This window comes from Cicer arietinum, chromosome 4 (assembly GCF_000331145.2).
Source record: "Cicer arietinum cultivar CDC Frontier isolate Library 1 chromosome 4, Cicar.CDCFrontier_v2.0, whole genome shotgun sequence".
Lineage (NCBI taxonomy): Eukaryota > Viridiplantae > Streptophyta > Magnoliopsida > Fabales > Fabaceae > Cicer > Cicer arietinum.
The window spans coordinates 20,962,600-20,974,613 of record NC_021163.2 but is presented as its reverse complement, the minus strand read 5'-3'; the positions used below and the strand labels follow the sequence as shown (position 1 = coordinate 20,974,613).

The 12,014-nt window shown below is 32.0% G+C and overlaps 1 protein-coding gene across 13 annotated transcripts; it reads left to right on the top strand.

Moving 5' to 3' along the window:
• Positions 1–2,028: 2,028 nt before the first annotated feature.
• Positions 2,029–7,373, top strand: LOC101493410 (protein SUPPRESSOR OF GENE SILENCING 3 homolog). 13 transcript variants are annotated; one of them, XM_073367707.1, is made up of 9 exons: positions 2,029–2,190; positions 2,369–2,451; positions 2,575–2,689; positions 2,970–3,080; positions 3,405–3,868; positions 4,034–4,331; positions 4,477–4,713; positions 5,333–5,694; positions 7,097–7,373. In XM_073367707.1, the coding sequence occupies exons 1-5, from the start codon at positions 2,173–2,175 to the stop codon at positions 3,444–3,446; spliced, it is 369 nt and encodes a 122-aa protein (XP_073223808.1). In that variant the 5' UTR covers positions 2,029–2,172; the 3' UTR covers positions 3,447–3,868; positions 4,034–4,331; positions 4,477–4,713; positions 5,333–5,694; positions 7,097–7,373. The 13 variants fall into 13 exon arrangements, with proteins under 13 accessions (XP_073223808.1, XP_073223807.1, XP_073223799.1 ...); XM_073367706.1 differs by having other exon boundaries at positions 2,050–2,451; positions 3,405–3,483; positions 3,569–3,868; XM_073367698.1 differs by having other exon boundaries at positions 2,053–2,190.
• Positions 7,374–12,014: the final 4,641 nt, after the last annotated feature.

Sequence of the window (12,014 nt, the reverse complement as noted above, 5' to 3'; positions counted from 1 at the left end):
AACTCTAACAGAGCAATATGCAGCGGATAATCAATTTCCCAAACTTGCAAGAATCTGTGAGGAGCAATCAACAAATAATCACAGCAACTAAAATCACCATCACAAATGACACAATAATTTTTTAACGTGGAAAAACCTTCTCAATGTGAGAAGTAAACAACCACGGGACCAAGCCAGTAATAAAGCTCCACTATGATCAAAATATGGGTACAAAGAGTTTCTAATATGGCACAAATTCGTGCTCAGTAACCAGCCAAAAACAGCAAGGTAACTAGCACAACAATCAGCCAACACAATGAGAAAACAAACATGAAATTGAGAAAAAAAGTTCAGCAAAAAAACCAGAAAAACTGCTGCTGTCCGAGTTCAATTTCTCCCACCTCAGACCTCTGATCGACGATCCAAACGGTCAGAATGAAGTACCACGAGTCACGAACCTGCTGTCCAAATTTCAGCCCGATCCGACGGTGAACGAAGGAGAAATCGCGAATTTAGTGCAGCTGCTCTGTTTTATGCGAAAATAGGGTTTGCTCTTCCTCTCTCACTTTTCTCTTTGCCTCTCTCTCTGAATTCAGCTCTTTCACACCCACTAATCTGACCTCTCTCCACTTGGATAAGTGAGACACATGGACTTGCACATATTGGGCCTTTCTCCACATAGGAAGGGAGCCCAAAACCCAACAATATATACTCCCTTCAGTTCTGTATTTAAGAAGAAGAAAAAGATACATATATTACGAAATCAACTAATTTTTATTAATATTAAAAAATAAATAAATAAAATTTAAAATTACTTTTAGAATATTTTATAAACATAAATACATTAATTATAACATTTGAAAATAAGAGTGCAAAAATTTAAATTCAATGAAAGATAAAGAAACAATTTTTATTATTTATATTCAATATACATAATTGTCTCGTGAATCGCAAAATGTGATACATGCAGTATTCCAACTAGAAAGAGCAAAAGTTAAGTTGAAGTAATGGTCAAAGTTGTGGAACCCATCTTGTAAGAGGAGTAAAAACGTCAATAGAGTTGTAGTACCTTGCATGTGGTACTCTCTGACTTCAGAGAGCACTAGTCATAATAACATTATTACTGCTACCCGTCCCTTAGATTAGCAATTAGATCTTTTTTTTCAATACCTTCTTTTTTAAATATTTTCTTTTTAGAATTATATATCAAAATATTTTATTTTTATATTCATTAATACTTTAATTTTATAAACGGCGACTTTCTTAAAAAAAAATTCGAGTTTGCGAATATGACTTTTTTAAGATTTTTCTTAAATAATATTTTAAATTACATAAATTTATTAAATTTTTATGTAATATTTGGACAATATTTTCGAATATGACCAGTTAATCGACAAAGTCACCTAAATAATACTCGTATTAGAACTGAAATTGACGTTAGAAAAAAAGTGACTAGAACATGCGAATTACGTCGGTTAAATAATCATACTCGAAAATATTGTCTAAATTTTATAAAGAACTCTAATCAATCTATGTGATTTAAAATTTGTGTTTGTGTCTTTTTATGAATTATATATATATATATATATATATATATATATATATATTAAATAAATTAATTTTAATTTTTTTTTTAATAATTTCTTAAGATAGTTAGTTTTGCAAAATCAGACTTCCTTAAAGAAGTCATCATTTGCAAAAACGACTTACAAGTGAGTATAAAAATATGAAATTTTGATATATAATTTTAAAAAGGAAGTATTTTAATAAATAAAAATTAAAAAAGAGATTATTGAAAAAAGGAACCTAGCAATTACTCCATTAGTTTAGGTTTTCAAAATTAATGACTGTTTGGTTAGAAATTTGTTGTTCTACTTTTTTTTTCAAAGTAATCTTAAGATATATTGCATTAATATGTTTTCTTTAAATAAATATTTGAGCGACACTATTGTTAGTGAATTTTGAGTTAATTGTCACGTATCTATTATGGAATAGTTGCTAATGAAAGTGATGTTAAGTCGATAGGATTATGTAGCATTTTGGGGTGATTAACCATTGATTAAAAGGATATAATATGTGTGAAGATTAGTTAGTGTAACATTGTGGCATTCCAATAATGGGTCTAAACGCAAGCGGACAACAACTAGGCGTAAAAATTGGGAAGTTTTGCCTGAATCCTTTATCAGATTGAATATGATAACTTACATCAAGGTTCATCTTTACGACGCTCTACACTTTTACGACCCTTCACTCCTTTTTTCCCTATCTCTCGCCCCCATTTTCCCTTTCTTCAATTTTTCACCACTGAACCGGCCACCGTTCATCTTCTAAAACTAGGACTTTCTATCTTTTAATGAAATCACACATTTCAAATCTCCTTTCTTCCCAGGCTCGCGCTCTCTCTCAACTCTCCCCCAAATCTTCGAAGGCCATAAGACCAACCTCCAGACTCCTTCGTACCATCGTTTCCTGGTAAGCTTTTTATTTTTCCTTCAATTTTTAATTTATTTTCTGTTGATTCTGGCTTTTCATATGAGTTATGATTTGTGTGTCTGTATCATGTTTATCTATGAAATTTAGATTTTTTTTCTCTAGTTACACCCCTAAAATATCCACTCACACACAAAAAAGAGGTGGTGGATTGACTACTAATAAGGATAAGGCTGTTGCCGTTGCTCCTGAGGAAGATGCCAACACTCCACCGCTTCCTGTGAGATGTGATGATTTTATCTTTCTTGATGTTATTGTGTTAGTTTAATGATTGTATTTATTCATTATTGATTATTTGTTAGTGTTTTTAAATTTTAATTAAGGACTAATGTAATTGTAGTGTCTTTCTTGGTGTTATGCTGTTAGTGGTTGTATTTCTTGTTTCTTGATTATGATGATTCTTTGTTAGTGTTTTTAATTAAGGGCTGATGTCGAAGTATTTGATTGTTTCTTGTTCTTTTGTTTATTTGATTCATGAGTTTTGGATTTCAATTTCAAAGGTTCAACTAGGAGGATCGCCTCTTTATAAGGTAGAGAGGAAACTCTGTAAAAATGGATTTGGTCAGGTTTTTGTTGGTCGCGAGCGAGCGAATGCTCCTGGAGCTATTGAGGTATGTTTCTCTTTTGACATCTGGGCACTATTTGTATCTTGATGAAAGGTTTGTACATTCTGACTTGATTGAGACTGATTTGGCCTTTTTGAGTGTCGCGCACCACTCCTTTTTTCTTGCCATTCTTTTCTTGCAAATTTTAAGGGTTTCATTTTCTGTTTCTATTTCATTGTTAGGGTTTCTTTTTCAGTCATTATTATATATCTTGAGTCTTCGATTGGTTGTGTTTATGATATCGTGCTCACAGTCGAATTACTGTCGTTTACTTCTCGGTGCTCTAATTTTTTCTTCTTTTTAAACCGTCTTTGTTGGTTGGTGTTTCAGGTGAAGGTGGAAAATAGGACATGGCTTAACATTGACCACTAATTGCTAAGAGTAACCAGTACCTCCACACAAAAGAAGGGTTCGAATGATTGAGAAACTTTTGTCATTTTGTTGGATTTTTTGTGTATAGTAAAAATACTAAATTGAACCGTTGGTCTTTTTAGCCATTTTTTGGAGTAGATCTATTAATTTAGAGCTGACAACATTATCAAGTGCCAATCATATCGAAATGATTCCAAGCGATGCAGGCTTTCAGGACAGATATATTGTTCAAGAAATAATCATAGAAATGGCTAAAAAGACGCCGGGAAGCATTTGGAAAATGGGGTACTGCAGTAGTTCCGGCTGGGGAAGTATTTGGAAAATTGAAAGGTTTAAAACACGAAGAGAAATATCATTAAATTGTTTGGCCTCCAATGGTTATCATTCAGAATACAAAGCGTGAACAAGATGAAAATGATAAGGTATAGCTATATTTCTTATTTGCATCAAATGATGAATAATGAATAAGTAGCAATATCATAATTATTATTTTGATATCTTGTATTAATAGTGCAAAAAACATTTTGAATTGTTCTAGAACGTTGCTGGATTTTGTGTTAACTTCAGATTTTGTTCTTTGTGTTTAGTGGTTAGGTATGGGTAACCAAGTGCTTCTTGATTATTTTAGCACTTATGCGGCTGTGAAAGCACGACACTCATATGGCCCTCAAGGTCATCGAGGGATGAGTGTTTTAATATTTGAAGCCTCAGCTAGCGGTTATCTAGAGGCAGAACGTCTGCACAAGCATTTTGCAGAGGAAGGAACTGACAAAGATACTTGGTTTAGCAATTGCCGTATTTTATTTCTCCCTGGTGGCAATCGGCACCTTTATGGATACCTGGCTACTAAAGAAGACCTGGAGTTTTTCAATAGGCATTGCCAAGGTTCATTCTCTTCAGTTATTTTCTCTCTTTTTATTTTCACTATGCAGGTTGTTTGATGTCTACCAGTTGCGGGTTGACGAAGTCAGAATAATGAAAGTAAATCATATGCTGATGTGCTATTGTCTCTTCTCATCTGACTCTGTAGGCAAGTCAAGACTCAAATATGACATGAAATCATATCAGAAGATGGTGGTTCACCAAATTAGGCAAATGAGTGAGGACAGTCAGCAGCTGATCTATTTGAAGAACAGGGTTGTAAAAGAAAAGAAACATGCAAAAGCCCTTGAAGTATCTTTTGGTATAGAAGTTGCGAAAGGCAATGGATGAAAATCGCATTGTAAGGCGGAGAACTAAAATGCAACACGAAGAGATTAAAGAAGAGGTAATACTGACTTCATCAGACTTACTACTTGGTACATATTTGGTTTATTTATTATTTACTTAATTTACTCTTAGTATATAATTATTTTGTGACCATTAAGCTGAGGTTAGGATGTGCTTCTGCTTGGATGTTTTATTGAATTTTTTTGCCATAATTTATAATTTTGTAATTCTTGAATGGTTATGCTATAAAGATATCATCACATTTTACTTCTTTTCTCATATGAGATGGTTCTGCATATAAAAATGCAATCTATGTGCCCATCAAACTTCACTCTGACCTTTCAAAGTAGACTAGCAAGCCTAATGAGATAGAAATACAGTTATTGGCATCGAGTTTGCACCTACCCATAATGCATTGGATATTTATCCAGTTGGGTCGTTATGGATATTTAAGTGAAAGCAGAGTCACAAATATTTTGTTGTAGAGGTCTGATGCACACTATTTATTATTTATCCAGTCTGATATTTATTATAAATCAATCAGATAATTTCTCTACCATGTGTCCTGGTAATTTCATATAAGTTATTGTTCACTCTTTTTACAATATTATGCTTACTAAAACCTAGTTTTATCTGTTCTCTCTTGAATCAAAATTATTTGCTTATTTTCCAAACAGTCTTATTGTGAGAGAAGAAAGTGCACAAACAGGAAGAACAGTAGCAAGAATATGGGGTGCGTCACGTCAAGTATTTTTGTATAAAAGAGCTTAGATATTTGCAGCTGATTTATGGGGTAAGTTTAGCTGCCAAGGATATGATGAGTTTAAACATCAGCTCTCTAACTATAATGGCTGACTACATCGTCCCAGCTGTGCTTAGGCAGCTTGGCATTTTAAAACTCAGTCCAACACTTGCCAGTACAATTGAGACCCGTGGAGAAATAGGTCCAGGGACTGAGGAGGATGTTGAACTACAGGCTTGCTCTATACATGCTGTGGAGAAAATGAGGGAGCTGATGAGTGTAAAATCAGGAAGACAGGTGAGTTCTTTTTTACCTGCATAGTATCTCCTCTTTATTACCTTTTTAAATGTATATACTATATAGACTTCTTTTAAAGTCTATTCTATTGATAAATTAGTAGCAGTCATCATTTAACAGAAGGCATGTGTAGAATCATAGAAACAAATAACTTACAAATTATAGCAAAGAATCTTAACTTCAAAACAAGCACACATTCATAAAACATTCAACATCAGAGCAAATCAGCTGCAACTTTTATTGAAATTATGCAGTTTAATGTTTGGATGCTTGAATTATGCAGTTTATTGTTTGGATGCTTGTGCAGATTAAGGTTTCGATGCTTGTGCAGATTAATGTGATTGAATTATGCTTGTGCAGTTTGATGTGATTGGATTATGTAAAGGATTCTTTATTTGTGTTATGCTCTATTATCTCACGTGATTTAAGGATCTACTCATTGATTAATTGTATGATATGGTTTTTTTAGCATTGTGATGTATCTGATTTTTCTGTTAATTATGCTTCTGATTTTTAGCATTGTGATTTATTAATTATAATTTAATTAATTATCTCATTGTGATGTATCTAATTTCTGTGTTGATTGATGTATTTGATTTTTTCATTCGAGAGGTGTTTTTATTTATTTAATAAATTATAATTTTATTTTATTTTTATCTTTTGTGATTCTGGCTTTTGGTTTAAATTCTGTGCCATATAGCCTTTTATTGCTGAGCTGTTAGTATGAGCTGCATTTTGAGGCCATATAGTTCATATTTTACTGATGCATTTTGAAGGAGGCTTATAATTTGATATGCGATGTGCCAGCAATTAAATTAGCATCTTTAAAGAGTATGGAGGTGCCTATAATAAAAGTCAAAGGAAGTTAAGTCCAATTGTATAATTGGCTGACTTGATTAGTCCATTAATATTTATATAATCATTAAGTGGTTGGGATGTCCTTGTGGTGCAAAAACTTTTCCATTTCTTGATGATAACATGTCTAGCATGAATACAAGTTGCAGCTGAAGTCTTTGTTGAAATAGTCTTGTTTCCTTCACCACTTGGAAGTTTTAAAGTTGGAAAATAGTATAGTAATGTACTAATATTCGTTTTTTCCCTTGATTCTAGGTGTTTCTCTTGATCCTTCTAAATATAGTAAATTGGGTATGGAGGAACTAAATATAGTTAAATTGGGTATGGAGGAAAAGAGAGAGCTTGTATATGAACTATCTAAATCGCCTCATGGTGCATAATTTTGAGCTGCTATAAAAATCTAATGCTCGGTGACCTGATTTGCTCCTCTTTTATTTAGTATTTATTATTTTAAATGCAATGGTATAATCGAAAGTAATTTATTGTCTGTTTTTGGCCAATTTGATATGTTGTTACTGATTGATATGCTACTTGCATGTCTCTGCAGGAACCTATTATCAGAACATGTCATGGAATTATGTGTCTGATGCTGTGTATGGAGACTAGGACAAGCCAGCTCTTATCACTTATCCTGATTTGGGTTTAAATTGTAGGTTAAATGGGTTTTGGGTTTTTTATAGAACCCTTGACTCTCTTTTCTTATAATTAGAGGGCTTTGCATATATCTTGATTTATTTATTTTTTCTTAATTTTTATATTAGAGCATTGAATTTAATTGTCTGAAAATTACAGTATTTATTGATATATCTTGATCATTATGTGTATCTCATACATTTCAGTAGGTTTAATTTTGACAATTTGGTAGTCGCTGGTTTTAAAATATGTAGCGCAGTCTTCATAAAAAACGTTTGTTTTTACTCTCTTAAAAATACGTTTCGCTTATTTATTAACATATTTCTATTCTGAGTAGAAAAGGTTTTATTTAGAAAAATCAACTCTAGATGTTGTTTTGTGGCTTTCCTGAAAATAGTTAATTTCATGCGTTTCTTTTGTTTATAAACATAAAATCTAACCCTTTTTTTATGTGTAATGAATGGTTTGGGGATTGTGAACATACTTTCTTTGGAACATGAGGGTATTAGTGTAATGGTATAGAATTATTGTTGATCGGGACTTAAGGTTATTAGTGTAATTGTATAGAATTACTGTTGATTAAGTTGTGAAAATTGGTGTAATGGTATAGAATTATTTTAGTGTACAGAATAATAAACTTTGTAATATTGAGTTTTATAATTAATATATAGGTGTGATTTGATTATTATAATATTTTGTAATAAAAAACTTTTTTTAAATAATCACTTTAAGAAGTTGATCATTTGTTTGTTATAATTTAAAAAAAAAAAATAAGAATTTAAAAATAAAAAATAAATGTTCAAAGACCTATGACTGCACTTTGTGAGAAAAACGTTATTAAGGACATACTCTTTTAAAAAAAACTCTATTAAATATCTACAGTAATGCTTTTTAGAATAAAATGTTTTAAGATATTAGATACAACAATTTTTAGAAAACTGCTGTAAAATGAGACACCTACAACAGCGCTTTTATTCAAAAAAACTTTATATCATTTCAGTCCAATTTTCCTTCCGTTCGTCCGATCACCGTCATAGTGATGTCTCGACCTCCTTGTGTTCGCCACCGTCATGGCTCGCCTTACTTGTGTTTGCCACCGCTACGCTCGCCTTTCTTGTGTTTGCCACCTGTTTTATTTTGCTGAGGTATTCTTCATCATTCTATTTTTGAGTTCTACTTTGTTGTTGTTGAGATTCAATTTATTTTGATGACATTATTGTTGAGATTCAATCATGGTGATGAGGTCCAGAACTTTAAAGATGGATAAGTTGTCACGAGTGGTTTGTGTTCAAATTTAATTTAAATATCGTGTGTATTGCTTCAGTTGAATCACTAATAAGTTGTCACATTATTGTTAAGAGTTGCAATCGTGAAAATTTGGAGCTATCTGTACAACTCAAAGGAGCAATGAAGCAAAACTAAATGAAGCATTTGATTATGTGAAAAATGTGATATTGATTTTCTCAGTCAACCGTACTCGACATTACCAGGTATGTTTGGATTTAAGCCAATTGTCTCTTTGCAATCCAATGGATCTTGGGGTTTACTATTTATTATAGCTCAATTTCTGGAACTCATATTTTAGATCTCTGCACAACCTCTCTTTCTTGTTAAATGGTCTTTTGCTGGTAGTTTAACACGGCAAGAGGGATGCCATAGTCTCTGCTAAAATTATTGTGGTTCAACTGATTTTACTAAACTGGTTGCAAATCCAATCATGCATCAAATATGAAGGAGACATAACACATACATGTGAGAATGTACAATTCACATTTAGTGATGCTGATAAGCCTAACTACCAACAAATTTACAGTGCTATATAATATAGCCATCATCATATCCATCCAACAAATTTACTAAATAATCAGTCTTCTAATACTTCTCCAATGGCTTACATACAAAACACTACTAGTAGGTCTACAAAATTAGCCAAATCATCATACAAAATCACTATTAAAAAAAAAGGTTGCTAAAGAAAAGCTTCATTCTAAAAAGCTCATGTCACTGTTAGAAGGAAAATCCAACAAGAGCTGCAATGCAGTGTCAGATGAATCTTCAAGATCATAAGACCTTGATGAATCATAACCACCTATATCAAATAACTTGTAGTTTTTCCACTCAAATTCTTCCTTCACATTTCTTGATGAATCCAAATCTGTTGTCGTAGTAGTAGCAGAAACTGATCCACATTTGTTATCATTATTACAAGATGACCCTTCTTGAGACATACAGCTTTCACACCTAGTTTTATCCTCATAATCTTCGTAATTTAGAGTTCCACATCTTAAGGAAATAATCAGAATCAATAGTTTTGTTGTTGAACAAAGATGGGTCTTTTGAGAGTCTTGCTTCTGCTTCAAGTCTTGCACTTTCCCATTGAGCCATGTGGCGAGTGGCGATTGATGAATGTGATTTGTCAATTGGATAGTAATGTGATGAGGCTATTGGTTCATGGTTCAATTATTCCCATGCTTAGTAGACGTTTCTTTAAGTGTAAGACATACATGAATAGAGTTAGACTAAATTTCTTGCTAAAATAACTCCAAAAAAATTTCATCTTATTCATCCAACAAAAAATTCATAAAGTGAGATTTATTATTTATATACATAAGGTTTGCTAAACTTTTGGTAAACTCTTCAAATTTATTGTTATATTGTAATAAAAAATGTAAATGATGTACCCAAAAAAACAAATGAATTGCATTGTTTTTTTATTTCATGATTTATTACATTTTTTGAATTTTCTACCACAAAAGTCATAAATGAGAGAAATATAGTAAGAGATAAAAGAGATGAGGGAACATAAGAAACGAATCGGGTGAAATGGGCAATCAATATAAAGAATGATGGAAACAAGATCTTGGAATTTAGCTATCAACTATCACTTATCAGCTGTCAGTTATCACTTATTAGCTATCAACTCTCACTTATCAGTTGTCATTTATTAGTTATTGCTTATCACTTATCAGTTATCAACTATCATTTATCACTTATCAGTTATGGCTTATTACTTATCAACTATCACTTATCAGCTATAATTTATCACTTATCAGCTATCACCTATCACTTATCAACTATCACTTAACGCTTATCATCTATCACTTATCAACAATTACTTATCAGTTATCACTTATTACTTATCATTTATCAACTATCACTTATCGCTTATCACTTATCACTTATCGTTTATCGCTTATCACTTATCGTTTATCACTTATCACTTATCAGCTATCACGTATCACTTATCACCTATCAGCTATCACTTATTACTTAGCACCTATCAGCTATCACTTATCACTTAGCACCTATTAGCTATCACTTATCACTTATCATATATTCACTTATCACCTATTACTTATCACTTATCATCTATAACTTATCGCTTATTGCTTATCACTTATCAGCTATCGCTTATCAATTATCACTTATCAGCTATAACTTATCACTTAGCGCTTATCAACTATCACTTATCACTTATCAATTACCACTTATTACTTATCACTTATCACTTATTACTTATTACTTATCATTTATTAGTTATCGCTTATCGCTTATCACTTATCAACTATCACGTATCACTTATCAGCTATCACTTATCACTTATCATCTATTCACTTATAACTTATCACCTATCGCTTATCACTTATCGCTTATCACCTATTGCTTATCACTTATCAGCTATAACTTATCACTTATCGCTTATCACTTATTGCTTATCGCTTATTAGCTATAACTTATCACTTAGCGCTTATCAACTATCACTTATCACTTATCAGTTACCACTTATTACTTATCACTTATCACTTATCGTTTATCGTTTATCGCTTATCGCTTATCACTTATCACTTATCAGCTATTACTTATCAGTTATCACTTATTACTTATCGCTTATCAGCTATCACTTATCACCTATCACTTATCACTTATCAGCTATCACTTATCACTTATCATTTATCACCTATCACTTATCGCTTATCATCTATAACTTATCACTTATCACCTATCGCTTATCAGCTATAACTTATCACTTATCACCTATCGCTTATCAGCTAAAACTTATCACTTATCACCTATCGCTTATCACTTATCAACTATAACTTATCACTTATTACTAATCATCTATAACTTATCGCTTATCACATATCACTTATCAGCTATCACTTATCACTTATCGCTTATCGCTTATCAGCTATCACTTATCAACTATCACTTATTACTTATCGTTTATCGCTTATCACTTATCACTTATCACCTATCACTTATTGCTTATCGCTTATAACTTATCAGCTATCATTTATCGCATATCAGTTACCACTTATTAACTATCATTTATCAGCTATCGCTTATCAATTATCACTTATCAGCTATAACTTATCACTTAGCGCTCATCAGCTATCACTTATCATTTATCAACTATCATTTATCAGTTATCAACTATCACTTATTAGTTATCGCTTATCACTTATCTCTTATCATCTATCACTTATCGTTTATCACTTATCACATATCAGCTACCACTTATCACTTATCAGCTATCATTTATCACTTATCAGCTACCGTCACTTATCATTTCTCAATACATAAGTCATAGCTGATAAGTGATAGGTAGCTGATGATTAGAAAACCAATTTGAAGATTAGAAAAGCATTGGAAAAGACTTGGGATTACCTGACTCCAGAGAAAACATCTGAGTTTAAAAGTTCATATTTTTATTGATTGACCTATGACTTTTTAGCATCATCATTCGTTAACCTTCTTAAAATTTGTTGTGATTCTACGTTGAACATTTATTTTGTAATTCACAAGTATACTTGATGAACCTACCAAATAAA

Coding starts and splice junctions, on each gene's coding strand:
- LOC101493410 (XM_073367697.1), top strand. CDS start 3,821: ATGGTTATCATTCAGAATACAAAGCGTGAACAAGATGAAAATGATAAG. Junction 3,869..4,033: donor AACAAGATGAAAATGATAAG/GTATAGCTATAT, acceptor CTTTGTGTTTAG/TGGTTAGGTATGGGTAACCA. Junction 4,332..4,476: donor TTTCAATAGGCATTGCCAAG/GTTCATTCTCTT, acceptor CTGACTCTGTAG/GCAAGTCAAGACTCAAATAT.